Source organism: Antedon mediterranea, chromosome 2 (assembly GCF_964355755.1).
Source record: "Antedon mediterranea chromosome 2, ecAntMedi1.1, whole genome shotgun sequence".
In the NCBI taxonomy this organism is placed as follows: Eukaryota; Metazoa; Echinodermata; class Crinoidea; order Comatulida; family Antedonidae; genus Antedon; species Antedon mediterranea.
In genome coordinates, this window is record NC_092671.1 from 6823131 (window position 1) to 6837153 (window position 14023).

The 14023-nt window shown below is 38.5% G+C and overlaps 1 protein-coding gene across 1 annotated transcript; it reads left to right on the plus strand.

Annotated features, from left to right (window-relative positions):
- Positions 1-1751: 1751 nt before the first annotated feature.
- Positions 1752-6594, plus strand: LOC140040205 (uncharacterized). Its single transcript, XM_072085961.1, has 2 exons — positions 1752-1914; positions 2075-6594. The coding sequence occupies exon 2, from the start codon at positions 2352-2354 to the stop codon at positions 6180-6182; it is 3831 nt and encodes a 1276-aa protein (XP_071942062.1). The 5' UTR covers positions 1752-1914; positions 2075-2351; the 3' UTR covers positions 6183-6594.
- Positions 6595-14023: the final 7429 nt, after the last annotated feature.

The window sequence follows — 14023 nt, forward strand, 5'->3', positions numbered from 1 at the left end:
TCATCACGCGTCACCACCTCTCACGATGCTCTTTGATCGGCCGCCGTAACTTAACATCGCGCGCATAAATTTCTGTTTTTATTTTTGGGGTTAGTGTAACCTACTCTGTGCATACTAATATACACACAAATATGCCACACGAATAAAATATTGAACCTCTAAAAAAAGGGCACCCTTAACATTTAGGGGGGGGGGGGGGTTCCGGACGCGATTTTTTTTTTCGTACATAAGTTGGGGACCCCTCATGAAACGTCACAAAATAAACATGAATAATTCATCAGTTAAATGTTCTTGTTCCGTGTGCACCCAAGCGTATAGCAACAAGAAGTGATTACACAAGTGCGGTACGATTCTAGGCCTATCTCCGCGCTGTTGTTGTTGTTTCATAGAAGAATAGCGGCGTTTTGTGTGGATTGTCGAAATAATCAGCCTTTAGTTTATGATAGTGTTTTTAATATAATTTACTAAAGAATTACGTGTTAAAATTATAGTTTCTATTAATACTATTAGGCCTAGGCCTAATTATTAGTCTCTAGACATATGTCTATTCTAGTAGAGCTGTGTGTGTGTTATAGGTATGACACAATCCGAGTAATAAGTCAACAAAATTAAACAATAAACATTACACAAAAATACATTTTTTTATTCTCGTGGGTCTAATCTTCCCATCTCATGTGTTCATATACGCGCATTTTTAAAGTTCCTTTGAGTACATGCATTGTTTGATAATAAAATAGCAGAATAAAAAAAAAATACAGTACACAAATTATACACATTCTTTATTCTTGTGGGTCTAAGCTTTCTTTGGGCTATGTCCAATGAATTACTACTTAGTTTAATGTCTTGCCTAGCTGTCGATTAGCCTCGACTCGACACATTTTGTGTGAAGAAGAGTCGAGTGCGCGAAGGCAATCGCGTGAATTGACTTACCTAGGCCTACTGTAGAAAGTATCGTATCGCAGTTGTGTAATCGCTTCTTGTTGCTATACGCTTGGGTGCACACGGAACAACAAATTTAACTGATGAATTATTCATGTTTATTTTGTGACGTTTCATGAGGGGGTCCCCAACTTATGTACGAAAAAAAAAATCGCGTTCCGGACCCCGTGGACACCCCCCCCCCCCTTGGATCCGCCCCAGATACCATGATTTTGTATAATAAAAATGTTCAGAACCAACAATTTGCTAATTCTACTTCTCAACAATCGGCTAAACAATGCAGTCAACTTCCAGAAAATTGCACATTTTCCAATGCATACTGTAGTTGTAGGTTTTCAAATAGTTTCAGATCTAAATTCTACACTAGGCTACTCTAGAATTTTTTTTCGAAAAATGTTAGTGCCCTGTATTGAGAGAGTTGGCTGTATAATGTGGTTGGTTGGCCTACTAGGGTCATATGACCTTTATCCCCATGATAAATCTTTATTTTTGTTGAAGACATTACTTGAAAAAAGGCACTATGGGTATTTAATTAGGAGAATTGCTATTTTTATTTTTATATATTAAATTTTATTTTGTTGATGATAAGGGTGAAGCGGAGAGGGGTCACTGCTAAAACAATACCGCACGGAAGTAATATTCAAGTTAAAGTGCATTTTTCATGTAATAATGTTCAGTTTTAAGGGGTTGTCTGCATTTACTATCAGTGCCACTTCGATAAGTTTCAATGCAAAATTGACTTGAATTCTCTAGCCTTAAAATTCAATTTCAAAATAATTATCGATTTATGTTGCTTGAATGGTTATTGTAAAGTTTGACTTTATATCTTGTTTAATGGTTTAGCGCCCTCTCTAGTTCTAGATAATAAGAGTGGGTCAGAGGTCATGTTGACCATGTGAATCTTTGAATTGGTGATTGATACGCACATCTTATGAGAATTCCCGTGAAATATAACCTTAATGTAGACGTAATAGTGTAAGTTCTTTGAGTAGTGCATTCACTGTATTGTACTTTGATATTATTATATACTGTAGCTCTAATGAGTTTTTTGTCTAGTTTGCTTTTGGGAGCTTTATACAGTGGTCTAGGCCTAGCTTTATGCATGTGTTTATGTAATTTGTTATTGTTGTTGCAGATTTCGAACATCTGATCATTGTTGAATTAAAGTTGTTTGGAAACGTTAACGTGTGACACGGGTCTTCTTTACATTCGAAATACTGTGTTCTACGTGCACAGTGAGAAGTGACAGCACTCTGCTGACCTGTTTATGAACCTGCTCATCACGCACTCAAGTTACCGTTCTTTCGGTGTGATACCAATATTTGACTGCGCCAGGAGCTACATCCTTGTATTACTGTATACACAGAACTGTATTCACTTGAATCACCGACTTTAATTTTATTCTATAAAACATGGCTGACCCCGATTATAAGAAATTGAGACGTATTGCCAAGGGACGTTTTACAAGAATTTGTAATTCTATCGTCGCCGCAATTGACCAGAATAAAACAATAGAATATGTACATATGCTGAATGCTGACTTGAAGGAAGCCTGGAAATCAGTAAACGATCGACATGAATCAGTAGTTTTACAGTCTGCAAAGGACGAAGAGGAGAATGAGAATTGGATTGGCCAACTAGGGAAGACATATGATGAAGTAAGAGAAATGATACTTAGACACAAAACACGCATTAATGAACAGCACATAGATTCTGAGGCAATTGACAGAAGGCATCTGCAGGAGGAAGAAGTCCAAATATCAGCAATGAGAGCGAAAAACGTTCGTAGCATACAACATGATGATTTTCAACAACTTTGCGATCAGATAATCCAATTGATTAACAAGAATTCTGTTGAGGGTGTTAAAGCTGCAAGGGCTGACCTTGTAAAATTGATGGAAGACGTAAAAACTGCACATATGCAATACGTTTCCATGCTTCCCAATGAAGAGGCAATAAATGAAAATCTGTGGCTCCAGTCAGTACGTGATAAGTACGGCGAGACCAGTAGTGCTGTTGCTATATTTTTGGAGCACCTCGACAAAAGCAAAACTCAGAAGACAGTAGATGAAAAGAGAAAAGGCGGTATACAATTGGAAAAAATGCGATTGCCAACCTTTGACGGAGATGTAAGGGCCTACCCTAGATTCAAAACAGACTTTCTAAAATTCATTTTGCCTGAGACCACAAGGGATCAAGCAGCATTCGTTTTGCGGAAATCTCTTGGAGAAAAACCTCTACAAGTTGTAGGCGCCGTAGATGATGATATCAACGAAATATGGAAGCGATTGGATGAGCGGTATGGCGACCCAATAAAATTAGCAGATGCCGTTATGCATGACTTTGAAAGTATCGACTCACTCAAAGACGGAGACGACAAAAGATTTGTTGAGTTTGTCGACATCATCGAGAGAGGTCATAATGACCTACGGAAATTAGGAATGGAGAAGGAAATGTCCAACACCAGAGTGGTTAGTGACATTGAGAGGAGATTGCCACCTGCTATTCGAAGAGAATGGTCACGGTCATTATATGATGAAAAAGCAGTAATTGATAGAACTGACAGATTTCCTGCGCTTCTTAAATTTTTAGTGAGGGAAAAGAAAAGTGTAGAATACGAAGTGTCGGGAGTGAGATCGAAGCCGTCTTCGCGCTTTACCATTAACACCACAAACATTGAAGAGAGAAACGACGCACCCAAATCTGAAAACAACAAGAACTGCTTAGTCCATGACATGGGCCAGCATACCACGCCTGAATGCCGGGCTTACATTGCAATGAACCTATCTGACAAAACACAACTTGTTAGGGCCAAGGGTGCATGTTTTGGCTGCCTAGTAAGAGGGCATCGTATAGCTGAATGCAAAAACAAACGACAATGTGGTGTATCTGAATGTTCACGCTTACACCACTCAAGCCTACATGACGATACTGTTGGAGACAATAGTCAACCCAAAACAACATTAAATCACCACACGGGGGTCGCCACTTCTAAACAAACTGGAGCCTGCCTTTTGCAGTTGATGAGCATAAAGGTGGGAGCTGGGCATATGAATGTCTTGTTTGATGGCTGTGCAACGGCATCTCTCGTAACAAACAAATCGGCAAGGGCAGCCAAGCTTAAGGGTCAGCCTCTGAAAATTGCCATTACGAAGATTGGAGGACTAACAGAGGAAATAGACAGTTTCCATTATATTGTACCTCTAATCGACAAACAGGGATCCGTGATCAACATATCTGCATACGGTATTGACCAGATTACGTCAAATATAGAATGCATAGCAGTGCAGCATGTAGTGGGACTATTCAGTAAAGTCCGATTTGAAGAGATCAAGCGACCAACTGGCCAAGTTGACTTGCTTGTAGGATACGAGTACGCAGGTTATCACCCAATAAGAATGGAAGCTGCGGAACATCTACTTTTGCTCGAGAACCGATTTGGAAAATGCTTGGGCGGTTCACATCCAACCCTAAAAGAAAATACAACAACGCTTGTAAAGACTGCAGCATTAATACATCATGTTACAACTTGCAGTTTGGATTCATTTATTAAGATGGCAGGAATGGGTGTTCAGTGCAACCCTCAATGTGGTAGCTGTCGTTGTGGGAGATGTCCCGTTGGCGCAAAGGAATACACACTGAAGGAAGAAAGGGAATTGGCGTTGATCGAGAAAAATCTCAAATTTTGTGGTTCTCATTGGATTGCAGAATATCCCTGGATTAAAGACCCAGCTGAATTGCCAAATAATCGAAACGCCGCACTTTTCGCTCTAAAATCTCTTGAGAATAGGTTAAAAAAGGATCCAGAGAAGGCTGTTGCATACAACACGAAAATGAAAAACATGTATAAAATGAAAAAAATTGCCGGCGCTTTAAATGTTCTAACAGCAAATGACATCAATGAAGCCGAACTCTTGTGGATTATCGAGTGCCAAAAACCAATAATGGACATGCTCATAAACAATGAAAAACGATTCGATGACCAGTATGCTAAGCTATCACCTAGAGTACAAGATGATGGTGTGATTGTAGTAGGAGCTCGTGCGCAGAGGCATATTAACTTTAGCTACAACAACCAAGAAGTACCGCTATTGACAGCAAACCATCGATTTTCGAAACTATATGTTACACATGCACATAATAGGAGTCATTGTGGTGTACAGTCTACCGTATCCCTTGTTCGTTTGAGGTATTGGATTCTGAATTTACAGAGATTAGCCAAAAGCATCAGACACCATTGTGTTCCTTGTAGGAAGAGAGAGAAAGACATGTCCGGACAACAGATGGGACAATTACCTATTGAGCGATTGAAGCCCTCTCCACCATGGTCATTCATCGGTGTTGACTTGTTTGGTCCATTTATAACTCGTGGCGAAGTAAACAAGAGAGCAAGAGGAAAAGCTTATGGAATCATATTCACCTGTTTTGTTACTCAAGCCGTATATCTAGACCTCGCCACGGACTACAGCACAACTGGATTTCTACAAGCATTTCGTAGATTTGTGTCCATAAGAGGATACCCCACTGAGATATACAATCAATTAGTTTCTGCTTCGAAGGAGTTAAAAGGGGTAATTGACGGATGGCAGGAGAGTGATCTTCATGATTTCGGCATCACCAAAGGTACTACTTGGAAGTTTTCAGCCGCGGATTCTCCCTGGCAAAATGGAGTAACAGAGATACTGAACAAAGGTATAAAGAAAGGTATACATCATGCCATTGGTGGACAAGTTCTTCCATTTAACGAATTACAAACCGTGCTATTTGAGGTAGCCAACTTGGTTAACGAAAGGCCAATTGGGAGACATCCAACCGATCCCGAAGATGGGGCATACTTATGTCCAAATACGATTTTATTGGGACGTGCTACAACCAGAGTACCGAGTGGACCATGGAGAGCTACCAATAACATTAGAAACCGTATCGAATTTGTACAAAGCTTAATAAAGTCTTTCTGGGGTAAATGGAACAGAGATTACTTCCCATCATTAATAGTTAGACAAAAATGGCATCATGAGAAGAGAAATATGCAGATCGGAGATGTCGTGTTGGTGCAGGATAGCAACACCGCCCGTGGGAAATGGAGGATGGGATTGGGTTCCAGTGTGTATCCAGACATAAACGGAAAAGTGAGAACGGTGCAAGTTGAATTAAGAAATGAAGATAGAAATGCGAAGCAGACTGTAACTCGTGCAGTGCAACGATTGATCGTTCTAGTGGCAGTAGACGGCATTAATGAATAGTTTGTTTCGTGGGGCGGAATGTAAAGTTTGACTTTATATCTTGTTTAATGGTTTAGCGCCCTCTCTAGTTCTAGATAATAAGAGTGGGTCAGAGGTCATGTTGACCATGTGAATCTTTGAATTGGTGATTGATACGCACATCTTATGAGAATTCCCGTGAAATATAACCTTAATGTAGACGTAATAGTGTAAGTTCTTTGAGTAGTGCATTCACTGTATTGTACTTTGATATTATTATATACTGTAGCTCTAATGAGTTTTTTGTCTAGTTTGCTTTTGGGAGCTTTATACAGTGGTCTAGGCCTAGCTTTATGCATGTGTTTATGTAATTTGTTATTGTTGTTGCAGATTTCGAACATCTGATCATTGTTGAATTAAAGTTGTTTGGAAACGTTAACGTGTGACACGGGTCTTCTTTACAGTTATACACAACTAAATAACTTGCATACGTAAGTAATTAGGGATATATGCTCCATGGTAACGGAGAGCTTTGCTATAGCGATGTATTGTGACGTAACGATTGGAAATTCCAGTTTTACGAAAAAGAACGGAACGGCGATTTATTCTGTTTTTATTACCGAAATCATTTATTATAAAGTAAGTGTTTGGTCTCAAACTAGTTTATATTTAGAGAGGGCGCATTATTAAGAAAATGACGTCATTTTAGGACCATGTGAGGAGAGGTATCTTGCATTAGAGAGGAGAGGATGTATGATCATAGCTGTGACTTTAATTATAGGATATTGTTTAATTTTTGATATTTACTTGAATTGTGTATGTACTGCAGATAGCGGGTGACTTTGCTATTTTCGGTAAGCTGCATTCCGCTACATTTATTGATCAATAACTCATACAGATTTAATGTTATTAGGCCAAGTTCTATTGAGACACTGTTCTAAGAAATCCAACCTCCCCATAATTCTCAAACCCCTTGTGTCAATCAAATGACGTCATCGGTTATTTATTAACATAAATCCGCCCATAATTTTCAACCCCCCCCCCCCCCTCTAGTCTTTATGTGTTAGTCCAGTAAAATATCACCTTCACCTGCATAACGTTAGTAGTCAACGAGATTCTCACCGTAGGTTCTAAACATTATGTAAAGATCATTTATTGATGTTGCGTCGTTAAAGGAAGGAATCGAATCAAGGGCATTATTACTTGTTTACTATTTATGATGTTTTCCCCAAAAATAATTACTAGTAGTAGTATGTACATTTTGCGAATTGTAGATGTACCGGCGGTATGAAATTAGAAAAAGCTGTTTACGCGGTCTGTAGCCTAACGATATAATAATAATTATATAATAATATAAAATAATTGTTACTTTTTTCTGATAAATCATTATGAATATGTTTAAGTGAGCCTAGATAAGTTTTTTTTTAAACAAACATTTTAGATTGTGTAATGTGATGTAGTTTAAAATTTTCAATATTATAAAATGTAACAACTGTATACTGACAGTACCGGTGACATGCAATATTACTAGCTGATTGACCAGTTGTTTATTTAAAAGAAAAAAAATATTTTCAAAAGAATGAAGTCTACCAACCCGTCAACCTTTAACATCATAAAACGGTTCTAGGACACCTACCCCCTAGACAGTTACCCCCGGATGTTTACCACCCGGACAACTACCCCCTTAGGACAACTACCCCCCCGTACAACTACCCCCCGGACAACTACCCCCCGGACAACTACCCCCTTAGGACAACTACCCCCTTAGGATAACAACCCCCGGACAACTACCCCCGGACAACTACCCCCCGGACAACCACCCCCTTAGGACAACTACCCCCTTAGGATAACTACCCCCCGGGTAACTATCCCCGGTCAACTACCCCCGGTCAACAACCCCCGGTCAACTACCCCCCGGTCAACTACCCCCCTCCCCCATCCAAAAGTAGACAAATATATAGGACCGGTTTCTGTAAAAATGAAATCATCTGTTTTTAACGGTTGTTTCGAAACTAGAGAGACCCGAGACCAGAGACCTGATACGAGACCCAATACGAAAAGGGAGACCTATATTTGGGTCTCCCTTTTCGTATATTATGGTCTCTCTTTTCGTATAGTGTGGTCTCTCTTTTCGTATAGTGGGGTCTCCCTTTTCTTATAGTGGGGTCTCCCTTTTCTTATAGTGGGTCTCCCTTTTCGTATATTTGGGTCTCCCATTTTGTATATTTGGGTTTCCCATTTTGTATATTTGGGTCTCCCTTTCGTATAACTGGATCTCCCTTTCGTATAACTGGGTCTCCCTTTTCGTATATTTAGGTCTCCCTTTTCGTATAGTGGGGTCTCCCTTTTCGTATAGTGGGGTCTCCCTTTTCGTATAGTGGGGTCTCCCTTTTCGTACGTGGGTCTCCCTTTTCGTATATTTAGGTCTCCCTTTTCGTATCTGGTCTCTGGTCTCGGGTCTCTAGTTTCGAAACACCCGTTTTTAACCGATTATTCTGTTTAACAGCACGCAAGACCCTAGATGTGCTAGATTTAAAGTACCGTATTTATTGAAAAAACGGCCTGGGCTGTTTATTGTTTAGGTGGTTTTTAGGTGGACATTTATTGGAAGAAAGTTGTTTATTCAATGGGAGGGGGTATAATCTAATGGAAATAGACGCCGATTATTCCATATGATGTTTCATGGGAGTGACATGGTCACCGTTTATTTGAGGGGAATTTATTTAAAGATCGACGTTTATTCGGTGAGTGAACATTGAGGTCAAATATCAAAAGTGATATTATTCTTCAAGTGTACAAAAATACATATATGACAAATTTGAGACAAAAATTAATTCTTTTAAGACCAGTGGTTATCGAAGCATTGTCCTGCCGCAAAAATTATTATTATTATTAGCGAACCCAGTCTTTACAGTAAATACAGGGAGTACTATATAATACGTTCGACTATCCTATGATCATGTGTGACAATCTTCAGTTTATACTAGGCTATATTTATGTTCAATCTTTTACTTTTGTTTACAATAATGAATAGTAATTCGTCAAAGTAACGAATTAAAATATAGTTATTAATTCCTATTAATTATACACTGTTGCAGAGTCAGGTTGTTGAATGGTCTGAGTGGTTAGGGTGTTCTAAAGGGATAGTTTTCTGGGTGGTAATTGTCCGGGGGTAATTGTCCGGGGGGTAATTGTTCCTAGGGGGTAATTGTCCGGGGGGTAGTTGTCCTAAGGGGGTAGTTGTCCTAAGGGGGTTGTTGTCCTAAGGGGGTAGTTGTCCTAAAGGGGTAGTTGTCCTAAGGGGGTAGTGGTCCAGGTGGTGGTTGTCCGGGGGGTAGTTGTCCGGGGGTAGTTGTCCGGGGGGTAAATGTCCAGGGGGTGAATATCCGGATACGCATAAAACAATTTAAGAATGACAGATTTTGGATTAGATATTTTAGCCATTAATCAACCTTAAGAAGTAGGCCTATCTGGTTATATGCTGTGGAAAGAACCCCCACCCAATTTCTGTGATAATCGCATTTAAAACCAATTTTTTTTGTATTGATAATTGACATAGTGTTGAGAACTGATCGATTATGAAAAAATAATGATGAATATCGATTCAGAACTTCTTTAAACAAAGGGGGGTCATTCCTTCACATGGGGGTTGGACATTTTAGATAGGCCATGAAAACGAACCCCTCCCTCCAATTTCTATGATATTCTGATTTAAAACCAAATTTTGTTTTATTGATATTTGACATAGTGTTGAGAACTGATCGATTATGAAAAAATAATGATGAATATCGATTCAGAACTTCTCTAAACAAAGGGGGTCATTCCTTCACAGGGGGGTTGAAAATTTTAGATAGGCCATGAAAACGAACCCCCTCCAATTTCTATGATATTCTGATGTAAAACCAAATTTATTTTGTATTGATAATTGACATAGTGTTGAGAACTGATCGATTGTGAAAAAATAATGATGAATATTGATTCAGAACTTCTTTAAACAAAGGGGGGTCATTTTTTCACAGGGGGGTTGAACATTTTAGATAGGCCATGAAAACGAACCCCCCCCCCCCCTCCAATTTCTGTGATAATCGCATTTAAAACCAATTTTGTTTTGTATTGATAATTGACATAGTGTTGAGATCTGATCGATTATGAAAAAATAATGATGAATATCGATTCAGAACTTCTTTAAACAAAGGGGGGTCATTCCTTCACAGGGGGGTTGAACATTTTAGATAGGCCATGAAAACAAACCCCCCTCCAATTTCTATGATATTCTGATTTAAAACCAAATTCATTTTGTATTACCGTAGTTCCCCGGGTAGGTGGTGTTATGGCATATATAAGCGAAAGGTATTGTCACCCAAATAATGTGCATCTAAAGAAAAACAGCTGCTCGCCTAACGTTGAAATAATGGTACTCTCAATACGTCCGTTCTACATACCGAGGGAATTTTCACATGTTGTTTTAGTGGTTGTATACATACCAAACAAAAATCTGGCCAAGGAAGCACAAAGAGAACTAACCGTAGTTATAGCGGAAATTGAAACGGCTTCCCCTGACGCATATATTGTAATAAATGGAGACTTTAATCATTGTACCCTAAAAAAGAGTAGCGTTTACTATTACCAACATGTGAAGTGCAGCACGCGGGAATCTGTTACCCTTGACGTATGTTATTCAAACGTAAAACACGCATATTTAGCAAGAAAATTGCCGAAACTTGGTAAATCTGACCATAATTTAATTATACTACAACCCAAGTATCGTCCATTAGTACAACGGCAGAAACCCAGGGTAATTACTGTAAAGAAGTGGACTCAAGATGCAATAGAACAGCTGAAATGCGAATTTGAAACTACGGACTGGAGTGTTTTTACGGAAAATTCAAACGGGTCAGACGAGGTAACGGAAGCGGTCAGTGCATATATTAACTTTTGTACTGAAAATGTAATACCAAAAAGGAAAGTAAAAATCTACGGAAACCGTAAACCATGGATAAATAGGGAGGTGACAGATGTTATTAAGAAAAAGAGACAGGCCTTCGATCGAGGTGATGTAAATGAACTAAATAAAATCCAAAAGGAACTTAAACGAGTAATACGTAAAAGTAAACTAAAGTACAAACGTGAAATAGAAGAACATTTTGTAGGTAATGATATGAGTAAGGTTTGGAGGGGAATGAGGCAAATGAGCGGATATGCAAAATCGCCACAAGGAAGTGGAATTGTGTCAAATTTGACTAAACAATATGCTAATGAATTAAATACTTTTTTTAATAGGTTCGATCGCTATAATTTTTCTGATGAACAGATCTTAATCAAAAGTAGGTTGGCCTTACCAGATGAAAGTGGTTTTGACCTTAAGACAAATGCGGATGAAGTTACCAGCCACTTTAAAGGTCTGAAAGCATCCAAATCAGCTGGACCAGACCAAATTCTACCCAAAGTTCTTAAATTATGCGCAACCCAATTGGCAGATATTTTTGTATATATTTTTAACTTGATTTTTGAAACACAAACCTTGCCAGAATCCTGGAAAACGTCATGCATCATCCCAATCCCTAAACGACAAAATATACAGTGTTATAACGATCTTAGACCTGTTGCGCTAACATCCGTCCCAATGAAAGTCTGTGAAAAGATTGTTCTAAAAAGCCTGAAACCATTAGTTGCAGATTTTTTGGACCCACATCAGTTCGCTTATCGGAGAAACAGGAACACTGAAGACGCATTAATATACAAAAATGAAAAAATGTATGCCCATCTTGACAATTGGAGAACATCCCCGTCTGTTAGGATTATGTACTTCGACTTTAGTTCAGCTTTTAATACCATCCAACCACACATTTTAATTAATAAGTTGTTCGGCATGAATATCCCCAATTTACTAATTTCGTTCGTTTTTAACTTCCTCGTTGGACGTCTCCAGTTTGTTAGGCTAAATCAAAATGTCAGATCGGACATTATTCGGACAAATACGGGAGCACCACAAGGTACTGTACTTGCACCGTTTTTGTTCACATTGTATACGTCAGATTTCCAACCTAGATTCCCGGACTGTCCAGTAATTAAATTTGCAGATGATTCTGCTATGATAGGTTTAATAAAAGAGGATGACGATACAAATTTCAAATCTGAAATAGTTAGGTTTACGAAATACTGTGATGAAAATTTCCTGGAACTTAATGTAGCAAAAACCAAAGAAATGCGAATAGATTTCCGCCGTAAAAAAAGAAGGGAAATTGAGCCTGTCCAGATTAAAGGACATGAGGTAGAAATCGTTAAAACATATAAGTATCTTGGGGTAACGTATGACAATAATTTATCATGGGGAGAGCATGTAGATCAACTAATTAAAAAATTAAATACTAGACTGTACTGTTTGAGGAAAATGAACGTTTTTAGGGTAAGGGAAGAGATACTTACTATGTTTTATTCATCTGTTATTTTTTCAATCTGGGATTATTGCCTATTAGGCTGGGGTGGGAACATAAACAAAGGAGATAAGGGCCGCATATGTAAAGTGTTAGAAAGGGCATTAAGAGTGATTGGCTCGTCGGCGCTGACAGCGGACTCAGTCTACGATTGTCACTACGGAGAACGATTGAAAAATGGTTTACAGGCGGTCATGGAGGAGGAAAGCCACCCCCTTCATTCGGATCTTCTTCGCTGCCACATTGGTAGAAGTGGTAGACTGAGGCAGGTGTTGGCGCGGACGGGTCGATACTCAAATTCGTTTCTCCCAGCTGGGATTAAAAAATTTAACGATGACTTTAAGAGGTAACTACAATAATTTTGATAACAATAATAAATAATATAATATAATAATTAATAATGAAATATAAGACACTTTTTAAACCGTTTTGTAATGATCTGTATTTTTAACTTAAATATTTTTGAGCTGTAATTTTATGATGTACTTTTTTAATCATTGTGTATTTTTATATTGTTATTCTGCATTTTATACTTTATTTTTATACGATTTTTTTATACGATATTTTTATGTGATAAGTGAGCAAATGCAATTTCCAGTTTATTTGGACAATAAAAGTTATCTGTATCTGTATCTGTATAATCCCACCCCCCTTGTACATGAAATTTGCCCGAATTTGGGAGGTGGGACTATACCCGGGGATTTCCCGCTGCATGAACTGAAAATGACGATATTTCTTCTAGCTACGATTTAGGCTATCTAAAAGCTTTATTCCGATGTAGGCCTAGCAATTAGACGGCCAGACCATCTAGGCCTAGGCGGCCTAATTGGTCTTACCTGTGCTATGCCTACCGTATAGATTTTCCCCGAGATTTCTACTTAAAAAATACCCTAAAATGTGATCTAGGCCTAGCTTCCTAAATCGACATGAACTCGATCGATACATATTCACTCACACGCTCGAATCGCATGTTGTTGCATGTGACACAAACTCTACTGTGCACAAGCTGGTCGGTATAGAGGGCGGTGTTTTTTTTACGGTAATCAAGCATGCACAGTAGTGTAAACAACAAGAAAGAATTGTGATATAACGATATATACTTTAATATTTAAGAAATTGACCTTTGTATCGGAATTCAAATAGGTTCACAAACTTGACCCAGAAAGTCCAAAGGAGAGTTTGTCCAGATGTTTTAATGACCATTTAGTTTATAATAGAATCCCTAAAGAAAACACTTAGCTTAATTTTGTGACTTTCCCATCGTTAAACCAGGAGTGATCGACACTATTTAAGTACAGATTTGACAGTGTCATCCATCACAGAAATACCTAATTATACCGTTAATCACTCCCACTTAAACACCCCTGGATCAACTTAGGACCAATCGTTACCCTCACAGATTACGTAATTGACATATGCTAATGAACTGAGCCAATATACTCCCAAGTT

Bases quoted from the DNA above. Each gene is read 5' to 3' on its own strand.
- LOC140040205 (XM_072085961.1), top strand. From the start codon at position 2,352: ATGGCTGACCCCGATTATAAGAAATTGAGACGTATTGCCAAGGGACGT.